General features: G+C 41.2%; 1 protein-coding gene across 28 annotated transcripts in view; it reads right to left on the bottom strand.

Annotated features, from left to right (window-relative positions):
• The window catches only part of caska (calcium/calmodulin-dependent serine protein kinase a), a 58,705-nt gene that overhangs the window by 30,724 nt on the left and 13,644 nt on the right, over positions 1–14,337 (bottom strand). For 6 of the 28 annotated variants that reach the window (XM_049727334.2, XM_068651575.1, XM_068651574.1 and 3 more), the window contains exon 1: positions 12,875–13,016. The exons of 10 other annotated variants lie outside the window; for them this stretch is intronic. In XM_049727334.2, the coding sequence (XP_049583291.1) occupies positions 12,875–12,900 (26 nt within the window). In that variant the 5' untranslated portion in view covers positions 12,901–13,016. Of the gene's footprint in view, positions 1–12,866; positions 13,203–14,337 lie in introns of those variants that run through there. 12 more of the 28 variants (XM_068651573.1, XM_068651577.1, XM_068651572.1 and 9 more) reach the window with 6 other exon arrangements.

The following is a 14,337-nucleotide window of genomic DNA, read 5'->3' as shown; positions in this document are numbered from 1 at the left end:
CATCGAGACGATGACTCGTCCTCACTGAGGCTGCAACAGTCGATAGCATTCAGTCGATGGGGATAAACACTCAAGGACTGAAGAAGGTCCAAGACAGTGGATCGAGGTTACGGAATGATGAAGTTAATAAAAAAATGCTCACAATACTGGGGAAAAAGGGATTCAAGTTCCTAAGTTTGTCTTCGTAAAACGCTCCACGTAAAGTTTAAACATCCTTAGAAACCAGCAATCGGTCAGAGACAATTTTGAGTGGAGTTCTCCAGGGAAACATTTTAGGCCCACTCATTTTCCAAAACAATTCATCAATAATCCAATCAATAGTTTTGAGTTGAACTCTAACATTTGTGAGATTAAGTAGAAAAAAAAAGCAGACTCAAAATGTCCTGTCAGTTCCAACGCCAGTGAGTTCTCAACTCATATTTTGAGTGGAGTTCCCCGGGGAAATATTTTGGTCCATTAATTTTAAAAAAGAGGCTGAATCCCAAAGTCCAACAAACAATTCTGTGATGAAATATAAGGGAGCTTGCTGGGCCTCTTACAGGTCCAATATTGGTTCCCATAGACATGATGCATAATCTTGTGAAAAGTCATGCCCGGACAAACCATCATAGCTGCAAATTGTCAAGAACATCACATTTACCTTCATTTTTCTTTTCTTTTTTTTAGCTCAGGAATAATCATGTCCACATATTCACATTTCTGACTAAGCCCGTTTTTGTACAAGCAGCGCACCGGTGTTTGTGTGTGATTTCATGGCTGAGGAAAACAGGGGTTGTCACACAAAAATACAGACTGGTGGAACAGATGGCAATCAAGCTAAAGCTGCTTAGCATCAGAAGGGTGAGGTGGGACGGCACGATGCCCAACTGAGACACATGCACACACACACACACACACACACACAAACAGCAGACATACACTCACCGGCCAATAACTACGCCTGCACAAACAAATGGGATCCAATACAACAACAAAAATCAATGGGTAGATGGCATTAATTGCTCAGCCAATCAGGTCATCGACAAATCAACAAAAGCAAAGAACAGGAATATTCATTCTTGTTATATTTATAACTTTAAATGCTGTAAAAGCGGAACACGTGGTGGAACTGATTGGTAATCGATCTGATTAATTAACTACTAGTAGTATTAAAGGGCACAATTTTATGGGCTCTTCTTAGTAATGCATGATATTATCTCACCAGTCCAGTCTGATCGCCTTTGCAAACCTCAGACACAGTGAAGAAAATGACACACCTCCAATTGCTTGCGGTTAAACCCAACACAACAACCACCTACACCACCTCTGGGATGAAGTGAAAAAATGAATTGCAAAACATGCAAGGGTGTTTAAATTTGAAGTGAACTGTGCGCTTTTTCTGACTTATGCATACAGTGATGGGAGAATATTGCCCGAGCTGGATGGGACAAAAGTCTGTCGTGGGTTAAATCCGTTTAATAAAAATCACTTTATTTATTTTGCTGTTATATTATAGTTAAATTTATATCGTAGTATACGGTGCTATTTTCTCTAAACAAAAAAACTGCTATAACATTCTGGGGGGGAACTGGAATGGATAAATGCCATTTTAATAATTTCTATAGATGATTTGATAGGAGTACGATTGAGTGAAGTTTACACTACGTAGTACCACATTACGTGGTGAAGGTCAGACGATGGGTTTTATATTAAATAAAGGTGACGTCCAGATTCTCTTTTCATTTTGTCCCTATTTCTGTGCATCCCCTGGACATTTATGGATAAGAACCAGACAGTGCCACGGCAAACTTATGTACACATGCAGGGTGACATTGAGAGAGAGAATAATTCCTAGAAATTGTGGGTACCAATGATAAAAAAGAAAAGAAAAAAGTGGGGCTAAGATGCATTTCATACGTAATATACTAACCCACATTTATGCTGATGAGAGGTTTTCAAAAGGCAGATGGTGTCTGTGTAGAGTGTGTCTTTATAAAGGCAAATTGTCCGCAAGTGGTCTGGCATGTGTATGACTTTACAACGCAAAGACATTTAAGGGTTTGTTTTTACTAGGTTGTTGCTATGTAAACCTTCCCTCAGACCTTATTTCTTCAGCTTAATAACAGGCTTCACAAGGCCCAGAGAGGCTGACTTCTCAATATCCCTTCTGCAGTATGGAATGAGGCAGCTGGAGAGTATGATGGGGGCGGGGGGGCCTTGGGGGGGCAGTGTCAGTGAAACGCAGTCGACTCAAGAGGCGGAAATGGGATGTCTTGGAAAAAAAAAAAAAAAAGTGGTTATGCAGAGGAGCCTCTCTGGCTTTGACGAGGGCTCAGCTGCACACAGCATTAAGCCGTTTGAGCGCTGAATAGAAGTCAGCTGCACTGGGGCCCGTTCAGATGACGCTTGCATTTTAGTAGCTCCCCACACGAAAAGCGCAGGAAGTGAGCGTGAGAGCAAGAGGGAAAAGTAAGAGCGGGATGAAAGCAAGCAGAGGTCTTCCAGTCTTATCCAACATTAACAGAAGTTTTATGGCAATATTAGTCAAGAGATGCAATATGTCTGCTGCTATTTCAAGGTTGATGGGTTAATAGCAAACCATAGAATGAATTACACAGCAATGTCAGAGATTTGTCAATAATAATCACAATAATAATAATAAATCCAACTGTTGCCTCAAGCGAGGTTGTTGTTTGTTTGCTCTTCATGGGACTTAAGAAGATAAACATTCCAGTTTTGTGCCAATTTATATTTCCCCCTCATTCGATTAAAAAAAATGAATAATTTTCATGGAATTTTGATTAAACAATGCATGAATCTTAATGACAAAATGCCCTCAACTTAACTAATCAAAACTGCGGTGGGGGAATTGGAATGAAAAACAGAGGCCATCATTCGTATATTTAATTTACCATTTCTTTAGGCACACGTTCAACCCGTCCAAATAGAAATCAGTTCGGTAGCGTTTTCAGAATCTTGATATAATTATGGAATTCGCGATAATTATAAACATTTTGGAAAAATGTGGACGCAAGAATCTCAGACACGCAAACTGAATTTATTTCAAAAATATATTTAAAGTGTTTGGGAGATTTATTTAATTTGGTGTCTCTATATTGTGAGTGGGTTTGGAATTTATCCCACGCACTAAATGGGGTTTCACTGTACAGGCGAAAAACTGGAGACCACAGAGAGCGGACCACACCCGCAAGTGTGGGCTAGTGTAAATCAAAAGTGTGCAACGCATCACATTTAAGTTTTAAGTGAATGCATAGGCTAGCAGAGTATAAAATATCGACGACCTTTACTTGCTCACTTCATGATCATAAGCGCTTGAGGACCACCACTACTCCATGAACTGCAGCTGACCTGACAAGCGGGAGGAGCCGCTGCGGCCTACGACCTAGCGCAGTCAATCATGTGACAAGAGAATGTGGCCCAACACTCACTAAAGATTGCTTGCATTCCGTGCACGGTGCAAGTGTAACGTCTGGGAATTTACTAGCGTATCAAAAAGACGTGGTGCCCGGTACTGCGTCGTCGTGTGTATTGGTGTAGTAAAAGGCGATTTGCAGCTAAGCGCCTGCATTCCCCTTTCGCGCCGCATCAATCACGCTGCATCTCATTCGGTAAATGTCAGCGGTGTTTACGACACAGACACACACACATACATACATACAAGGGACAGCATGCCTCAGCACGCAAGGGATGAGGAAAAGAGGATGTTCCACCAAGCTGCTTCCTGTCAGCTTGTGTGCCCAATCAGCATAAACAACACAACTATTTAATACACGCATTGGCCATGCAGCAGATGTTTACTCAATTGTTTTTAATGGTCTTTTACCAAACACAGGAAAGTATGACCATAGAGAGTTACACACCGCCAGTGTAGTGCCACATTGTGTTGCGACACACCGGGAAGCGCAACTGGATGTCAAAGTGATGCAAGAAGAGTAAGAAGATGATGCAAAGAAGGTCTCTTACGAAGCTGTATTGATAGGTGTTCCCACAGCACACAGAGAATAGATGCCTGAACTTGCATGTGTTGCTGCTCTATGTGTGTTAAATTAGCACATTTTAAAGTTTATAATTGACACAACATCGATGCTAATTTTTTTATGCCTCAGCACGCCCGTGGCCCACGCGAGGATAAGTGGTTAAAAAAAAATGGATGGATGTCTATGGCGTTTGGTGCAGCAGACCCGTTAGATGGAACTGTATGGTTTGGTAGAAAATTGTGAATAGTTTAAAAATACAATGATAAATTCAGTGTTAGTTAGAGTGACAATTTTTGGCCTGTTTTTGCAAAGAATCGTGCAACCTTGGTTGACTTTCAGTCGTCCAAATCTCCGACCATCTGATTGGTCGGCGGGGACAAAAAAAGAACGTCTGTTATCAGTAGATTAATTAAACCGGCTACAGTGCACTGTGTGCTCTCTACTCACACCGTCCACAATGTTAATGTGCTGTGCAATAAACTCGACAATTGCATTCGTAATGTCATGCTTCTGTTTTTTTGTGTGATAAGAGAATAGCATGCTCTGAGTGTAACTGTCGCTGGACGATCCTGTAGTCAGTGGACCTAAAATTAAACATGATGATATCGTCACTGGCATCTTTACCAGGAATGAAAATTTAATTCATAAAAATAAAGAAATTGAGCAGCAAGGGGAGAACATGGCGGCAAAAAACAGATGACTCCAGGTACAGACAACGAGAGAAAGACAGAGTCAGGGTGGTTGACGATGAACAGTTGTGACAGCAAGTCCCACTGTGGTTTGTGAACACAGATTCATCCTTAACCTCATTTTCAACCTCCCTGTGCAACCTTTGCTCCACGAGCAAGTCTCAGACAATGCCTGAAGCATGGGGGACCACCTACAGAGGAACTCCAACTTCATGTGCTCAGCACATACTGTAGTTTATCATGTGCGGTAGGGACACCAAACCATGATTTGCTCAAGTGCCTACTTGTAGGATTAATTGTAAAATAATCATCTGTAATAATAATAATGTTTTTTCAGGTTCTTCTATTGTCAATGTAAATACTCATAGGAATTAGGCAAAGGAACTACTACAGTGTAGTTAGTGGTGGTGTAGTGACTACGCCATGAATGACTTCAAGGAAACCTAATGGCCTAAAAAGCTTGTTCTATTCTGGGTAAAGTGCTGCGGAGTGTGCATGCGTCCCATGCCAGGGACGTTTACTTGCTCGTCTGTTGACAGAGAGGGAGGGCATCAGGAGTGCATTTCCTGCCGCCGCCCACGGTGTGGTGCGGAGTGAGCGGCCAAGTCGCCCGGTGGCTGAAAGGATGGGACTTCATCTCCCATCTCTGCACTCATTTCCCTGACTCTGATGCTCAGTGACACGTTTAAAAAGAAGCAATATTGTGAAGGATGCGTCAATTAACCCGGATTCTGTCGGTCTGAATCATCCGGGAGAAAAGATGTGCTCATTGATCGATGTGGCCCTGAGTTTGTGTATAAGTAGATGTGTAAAGTGCTTTACTCTGGATTTCTAATGTATTATGTGTGTCCTAACAAATCAATGAAAACACCATGTTTTATAACATTAAGGTTTTAAAATGTGATCAAATCGTCCACCAGAAGTGTCCTTCAAATCAAACCTTTTCACGAGTGCAGACTACAAAACTCTATCATCAATACCTTATTATTATAAACAACCATAAAAATAACTTGCCATCAACTTTAGATATTAAATAGAATGTTTTCAGATGATTATTGACAATAGTCACTGGCTGATAACTATTTCATGAGTCAAATTAGATGCTGGTGCTGACGTCATTGATTCCAGTGATCATTAGGTGTAGTGCAGGAAAATTCTATACTACACATAATACAAATAATAACCCTAACTCATTTAAGATACGACATGATGGTTGTGAGCAGATGGATTGTCTGTGGTAAAGTGATAATTTTAGCATTCGGGCTAATTTGTGGCACATTATGTAGATGCAGAGGCCAGGTAGTGCTGGCAGCAAACACGGAAAGCAGCACCGACACCTCAAGAGTGTGCAAACAATGAGGTTAGAGTGGAAACATTTTCTGTTTGAATGAGCACTAAAAGGTCTGAAAGAGGGAGTAAATATACATCAGGTGGAGCACCAATGCTGAAGTAAAAAGTGAGATGATGATAAGGCAGAAAAGAGCAATCAGGCCATGGCTGCTGCCAAAGCGGGAGGAGCGGTAGGAAGCAGGGGGAAAAAAAGACCAGAGGAAGAAAAGAAAATCCTCTAGTCCAATCCCCTGAGTGTTTTTGGGTTTGGAGCCAAGCGTGAGATTTGCTGTCGGATGTTTTTTCAAGACAGTCTGCAGGCAGCAAGGAGGTCTACTCTGGATTAACTGGCTGATTTGTTGCCTTTAGACTAAGTACCCGATCAGGCTTCTACTTAAATGTACACAGACTAATTAAAGAAAGATTCCTTAAGTTAATACTTTTGCAATACATCTCACATACTTTATACATCATTTTGCACAACAACAATTCATCAGCTATCAGTCAAACAACAATTGGATGAGTGGAGTACCTCATGGAACTGTTTCAGGTCCATTCCATTTTAATAAAGTTTACATTGACGCCCCATTTTGGAAGGTTCTTTGTGCCACCTTAATGTATACGATAAAAAAACTAGAAGGGTTAGAAGGCAATGAGATAAGTTCCAGCTCACTCACGACTCTAAAGAAGAAAAGTAGTTTAGAAGTATAGATATGAAGGTATGGATGAATCTTTAGGTCCATTAAGTGTGTGTAGAATTTGAACCCTCAGGTTATTTTCTTGTTTAAATTGTTTAAATCTTGTTTAAATCTTGAGTAATCTTGCTAAATCCATCACAATAATAAACACGTATATGTGGAGGGAAATGTTTAGGTTCCTTCCCTTTCTGGCCGTTGAACCTTCGAGAGGCAGCACACTGTATTATTTAATAGTGGTTACGACATCTGCCTCCCAGTCAGGAGGTCAGAGTTCAGAACAGCTCTCTGCTTTCAAGTTCATTCGTTCAATTGAAGCCTCTAAATTGCCAGTTAGTGTGAATTTGAGTGCGAAAGGTTATTAGTCTATTAGTCTGTATGCAGAGATATACTGTCGACTAGTCCAGGTGGTGCACTCTACCTCTCACCAGAAGTCGGCTGGGATATGCTCTAATTACCTATTGCCTTAATGAGGACTAGCGCTACAGAAAACGGATGGATAAACCATCCAGCCCATCAAACGTTTTATCCCATATTAATTGCCTGCAGGTGGATTGGCCCGGTGCCTTCATACGTTGGTTCATATTTGAATAGAACTTGCTGTTGAAATTGCACTGCTACACTCATATTAACAAAAAATTTGATGAAGGTCCCCAGAGACTCTGCATCTGCCTAATGTCAGCGTCTTCCATGATCCACTTCTAATGGCACGGCAGCCCCATTAGTGCCACGGCATCATCTCACTGCTAAATCATTCATAAACTGTGGGGCCATTGCTGGATCAAAGTTTGCCTATTAAGAAAGCATTGAAAGACAAGTGGAAACAACGCCTTTATGGGCGTACAGCCTGAAGCTCCACTGTGATCCGGCAATCAGAAGAGGCGCTGAGGGCCTGCCAGCAAGCGAGGAACCACGTACCGTATTCCGCAGAGGGTGCTAAACAATTTGAGCTCTGTAATAATGTGATGAGATTACAAGTTGATAATTGTGGCGGATGGATTGTATATTAGCTGTGCAAGGTTGAGTGGAGCTGGAGCCTGTCCAAAGGTTTATGGATAACCGATGGATAGAGCGCGTGCTATATTTACGGATTTATTATTATTCAGCTGGCAGTAGCCAAGACTGGCTGGAGGAACAAAGATAGTGATGCGTCAGACTGCCGTAGCGGTTGATGGCGGAGCTTGATCAGCTATACATACATTAACGGCCAACTCAACTCAGCAGAGTTGGGCAGCGGGGAAATGAGGTCAAAATTTCCCGGACACGGCAGCCAGTGGCCCAGGGCGTGAAGCCTGCCTTAGCCGCCAAGGAGTGGCTCTCCAGCGATTGCGAAAGCGCACGCATCCAGAACCAGAGAGCTGATGCTTAACAAAATGGCAAAGTGCAGAAGTTGATCCAGCTGAGGGTTTCTTTTAAAGGTTTTGATGGTAATGTTTATTTCTTCTGATGTTTCGGTTTTTCTGCATTCGTTTCTTCATTTTCGGGTTTCATTAAGAAGTTTCATCTGGGTGCATCCCTAATCCAGTTTAATAAACGTCACTTGAATGTTAGATTTTAGCAAAGTATACATTAGGTGTAAAATGATTGCTGCTTGAAGTGTCCATTTTGTTTTGCAAACTAGCACAGGGTAGATTGTCCAGTTGTCTTTTTTCTTTCGCATGCACAATGTTGCATGCAAGACGTTCGTCCTTGAGCAAGGAAAACAAAGATGTGGAGTAATAGTTGGTTCATTATTTGCAAGATCTTGGGTTGTTTTACGGCAGTCAGTACACAATGCACTTCAGCAGATGAAACAACAAGGTCAAACTCCAGATCAGAAGGTCCGCAAGCAGGAATGCGGAAGGGAAGAAAAGGGAGGGGAAAAGAAAGTAAAACATATCCTCGTAAGGCAGACATTTGTTCTCACCTGAATGTCTTGTTATCTACTGGATGTTTTATATTTATGGGCCATGACGTTAATGAGCCGTGCCTTATGCGTAATGGAAAAGTTACCAAGCTGTGTGTGCCGTGATGGAGCAACTATGTTTGCATAAAATAATAAGAGTATTTCGAATTTGCTGTTGCTCTCTCTTCAACAATTAGGATGCTGTGAAAATATTTAAGGTTTTATTTGCACAGTTGTTTAAGTGGCTGTGGCTATTTTTTTTTCTAATTGGTGAAGTGATGTAATATGAAAAAAAAAAAACAGAGGGCTGATTATCAGCTCTGCATTCTTTACTCGCTCTAATTTGTTGGCTCTAGGCCTTTCTCATTTCCAGTCCAGCGATGCATCATGGCCCAAGAAGAGGGAAATCATTAAAAATGATGCCAGTAATAAAGAGCCTGAGAGGCCTACAATGCTGTCACTGTGGTTCAGATCAAAATGATTCAGAAGAAGGGGAAAAAAAAACGAAAACTGGTCATCTTATTTGCTTTGTGCAGGGACGTCCTGCTCTAGTGGACAACGCACAAGTGCACGATGCATATGCACAGAGCCACAGATCACCCAGATGTACTGAGATGAACACCATCATGATGGCTCAAAAGAGAACTGAAACAAAGGCCATTCTGTGCTACTGGCGCTGCAGTGTATTTATTAGAAAGAAATCAATGACATACATACATTCAAAGTGTAATTATCACTACAGCAACATGATGAAAGAGTGAGTGAGGGAAGGGCTTTAACATTGTGTGTGTTTGCATAATGTATGTGAATGTGTGTAGTAAATGTGTAGTGGTGGTCAGCACATCATTTCGGTCATCCCCTCCCGCTTCACACTGCAGTCTATAAAAGTTAATGATCACGCTGAGACGGCCGGGGCCGGTAACGCACACTCGGGCTTCACCTTGCACGCGTCACCTTATTGCAGATGTGTGCACGTCGTCTTCCTCTCACAATCGCACACTCGCTGGGAAGCGTTCAGGTTCACATGAGTCAGAGAGGAAATACAAGTTTTCTCGTTGTCTCCTCACATTTCACACAAACTTCCTTCTTATGTAACACTGCTCCCAAACTTCCGCTGAAAGCGCCAGGGATGTGAGCGTGCGCGTGATTCATCGGGCCACGAGGATCATTTCACTCATCAGTAATCACTGGCCGAGGAGACGTCCCGCACTTTTAATTCTCAACACTGCCCATAAAACGAGGACAAGGGGACATAAAACGACGTAATGAGAACGAGTGGGAGTGGACGGTCAAACGCTTCAATACTGTGGACACACGGGCTGCTGGTTAAACACACCTTTATGCATAACTAATCTTTATTAGCAACCTCCTTTATTGCAAGGGATGCTGTTGATAACCAATTCAATCCATAGAGAGATCATACGGAAAGTATTTTTAGTATTTTATCACTGAATTTAAAGAGTGACTCAAGCTCCTACCACAGGGGTCTTCAACTGGTTTTGTCTAAGGGACCACCATTACTCGGGGACCACTGCTTTGGCGGAATATTATTTTATTTTGCACCGAAGGAGGATAGTCTATTTATTTGCACCTGTATGTCTATTTTGGGAATCTCAGCTACATTTGACATCATTTGGATGAGTAAATGATTCAGAAAATTAGCTGGAAAATAAATCAAGTCTAAATAATAAAAATAAAATTGTTTTTAAAAATGCTACAATTATTTTCCATTTCCTATTTCGTGGACCATCTGCAATGCCGACAATCCCTATCAGACTCTTGTCTTATCTATACTATGACAAGCTTTGCTAAATAAACTAAACTGCTATGCTTATAAATCATTCATCTGAAAATCACGAAAGATGTTCGCAAATGTTTGCAACTCCAAAGGGCTCCGGCGGTGTGTACAAGACTGAGCCGCTTGCATACACCACCATACAGACTAGATGGCTAATGCACGCTGTGAGCTAATGTGAAGTGATGTCGTCACATGGCGAGCATCTTGGGACAGGGCTGCCAGATTACTCATAACATTACAGTCAACATGGAATTTGAAATAACACGCAACTTGGCTCATGGTGGCCCGAAAGGTCAACCACCCTTAAAGGTTGCCAGGCCTTTCATACCCAGCTAAAAACCAGACCAACTGAATTAATTTTTCTCGTTGTTCGAAAGTACTGATTGAGACCAAGGAACGGGAAGAGAATCTACAGATTGATTTTGAACAGCATCCTTGACGCTGAGGCAGACAGGCAGACACGTTTAATTGGAGGGAGTGGATCTAGTTATCCTAAGAAGTGAGAAAGAATTGTGCGTGGAGATGTTCCTCTGGAAATGCAGCAGCACAAACAGATGTCACATTACTGATGTGAAAAAGAGAAAAGAGAAAAGCAAAACACTTTTTCTTAGTGCTCTATGCATGAATAAAACCACATTAAAAGACATTCTCTAATGTTTCCTAATTAGACGCCTACTGTGTTGTATTTCCCCTTTTACGTTCCCTTTCGATCTATAGTCAATCTTTGTTTTGCAGTTATTCTGTTTGAAGGCTTCTGCAAATGTGAGATACCTTGAGAGGGTATAAAAAAAAATGCTACAACAAAGACAAGAAATTACGTAAAAATGTGGGCCTGTGAGATTAGCAGTGAACATCTATGCACTTCCAAGCTAATCCTGGGTGAACCGCCCGGAAATGTTCACACAGCCAACGCACGGCATTGTCGCAAAATACAATTATAAGAATTTGTTACGATTACTTGAAGCGAGTGTAGCTGAACATGAATAATAATATACCTTTTTTTTCAGACTATAAATCACTTTTTTTTTTTAATAGTTTGGCTTGTCCTGCTACTTATACTCAGATGTAAATTGAATACTGGCGGAAACACTCCCTGTCAAAATATGGTCAAATTCATATGGTCCATCACCACTGCTATTTTTACACAATTTTAACCTATTTAAAGTGAAAATCACTTGAAAAGAAATAAATCGGCGCTGCTGAGTGTAACTTGGTCTAATCAATCAATCTGAACGTGATCTTTATTTTATTATTATTACCATTAATATATTAATATTCAGCATCATCTAGAGAAGTTAGTCCTGGAGATTCCCACTATCATGCGTGTCTGACAGATTGGGCAAAATGTAACAGCACTTCAAGCACCCTCGCTGCCATTTGCTGCACATCAAGTACTTCAATGGCCTGCGGTCCAAACAGGGAAAGCACACCGTGGTACTCAGGAGGCAATGGATGGAAAAGAGCTGCTATATTTTGAGCATACGTGACATTGACATAAAAGGTAAATATCACTTGTATCTGCCTGCAGCAGTTCACAACACGGCAAAACGATTTCTTACATATCAATGATTATTGAGTTTGGTCGTGCAAACTTGGGTCAGAGAGCAAAGTGGGTATGCAATAATCAATTCATCAAGTTACTTTTTCTGGATACTTTTGCTCCTACGCTAGCTCGGAGAAGTCGAGCAACAGCAAAAAAGCCTTCCACTACTGAGCAGCTCCTCAGGGCAGCATTGTCCTGCTCAATACGCAAAGCAATAAACAATTGATTCAGTGATTCATGATTTTCCCTCGAGTCAATCCACCTAGTTTAGCAGCTAATGTAATGAACGGAGCAGGAGAAGGTTGAAGATGGCCGAATCGTTTGTTATACTGTCGATAAGAAAGAACGAACAAAAAGTTGTATTCAGTAGTGTTCTATTCCTTCAGGTGACCTTAATGGACGTGAGATGGTGATTAACAACTGGAGAATAACTATGAAGAAGAAAACAGTTTGCAGAGTGTGAGCAAAAAGCATCCAGCATGTTTATAAGGCCATGAAACCTTGCCTTCTGCTTGGCGCAGGTAATAAAATCTACTCGCAATACAGAATGAGCTCCTGATCTTTGCCCGACAAATACCACTGCACAAAATAACCTTACAAGAACCTTACAGGAGGAGTCCATTTCTCCGCTTCCACTCTTGTATATGGGATTTCCTGTGCAAGTTGGCATTGATCCACGTGTCAGTGAAAATGTCTCGCCAGCCAATCAACTCAGCACATTGAATACACCAAATCTATGCCCCGCAGTCAACTGTCTGCCAGCGCAGCCTGACAATAACTCAATACTCAGCGGGTGACTCCGAGCGAAGCCCCCCCCCTCCACTTCACGATAAGCTGCTGCACTCGGAGAGCCGTACGATCCTAAAGTGTGATTGCAGAAGCCATATTACAGCCGTCATATGCATTGAAAAGTCAACTTGCGAGCCTTGGAGCCAAATGAGAGCGCTGACCTTTTTACCTGGCTATTATCCCGCTGATGTCCATCTGAGAACCGCATGTCTGCCCGACAACCCAATCAGCCAGGGTGAGGTTCAAGTTCAAGGAGGTAATGATGAGATGACTCTCTTGACGCCGACACTCGCCCAAGAGTGACTTTGAATGTAATCCACACCACGCTACAAAGTTGGAGAGGCCCACAGCGACGTCTGTTACTGTCATCTGCTAACCAGACAGCCCAATGGGGTTGTTTAAAGGAATGATTTGCCTTCCATTTGTCTGTTATGTCTAGCTTTGTCATGGTTACAAAGTTTTTAACCAGCATCACATGTGGTTGGCCAACATAAAAAGTGGAGATTTCAACATTTGAACATATTACGATTGCCCACATTGTCCTTTGTGTTGCGCAAACGTGGTGACTAAATGACAAATGGAAAATGAAATTTAGGGCTATACAAATAAACTTGACTTGACTTGACTTGACTTGACTTGACTTGACTTAACTTGACTTGAAATGAAAAAATGCCAATGACAGAGCTGCTAACCGATTGAAATTCGCTTTCAGAACAAGTTGTCTGAATTTCTATATTTTTAAACTTTTGCCAAGAACGTTATTGCGGCACCCATTTACTATATTTCGTAATAGAATTTGGAGAAAACTGTTTGATTACACAACAATCATTCTATAATCACATTTTTTTATTTTGATGAATTTATTGCATCAACCATTTAAAGATGAAAATGTAGTCATATACATTTTTTATTTTTACTTCACATGGAATTTATTGTGTTCCATCAGCAATACATCTATCGGTTTTCTGAAACACTTCCTCCCTCTTCATTATATAGATTTGTTTTTCACATTCTTAACACTTCTTGTTTACCAGGGAAGGTGCAAAATATGGAAATGCATTCTATTGGTTATTAATTATTAGAAGTACATTAATAGCCATGACTGTGTACCAGGCTCTCTAAACTCAAGGCATTGTATTGAACAAATTTATATGAATGCTTCCAAGAATAAATCAATGAAAAGTTATTAGCATTAAAGTAAGACACAGAATGTATAATTTTTTCTTTCATCAAACCACAAAAATGAAACAAAAAAGGGTGTAATCATTGTTTTCTCACAATCTCTTTGTAGGAACGCCTTTTAAAAAAAAAAAAAATGATTCGCTTTGTGAGAGAGAAGCCACCATCTGTCGTGTTTCTTTGCTTTGTCTCCTAAAACGTCGCTCACGTGGAACAAAAGATTAGCGGCTTTTTGTTTTCTGCATTGTCATTTGACGTTTGCACGTCAACTGTCGGATTCATATGGTTTTATCTGGTGTAGTGGAACAACAGTTGGCCTACAAGTATCCCAATTAGGACTGGTCATGTGACTTTCTCACAACTTTTCTGTCTATCTCAGGTTGTCGTGTGTTGCGCCTCACGGTCAGAGTGCTTATGTATCTTAATCCTCATTGTTGGCTGGGGCCAGTGCAA

This window comes from Syngnathus scovelli, chromosome 8 (assembly GCF_024217435.2).
Source record: "Syngnathus scovelli strain Florida chromosome 8, RoL_Ssco_1.2, whole genome shotgun sequence".
NCBI lineage: Eukaryota > Metazoa > Chordata > Actinopteri > Syngnathiformes > Syngnathidae > Syngnathus > Syngnathus scovelli.
The sequence above is the reverse complement of the archived record's forward strand: the minus strand, read 5'-3'. Positions and strand labels throughout refer to the sequence as shown.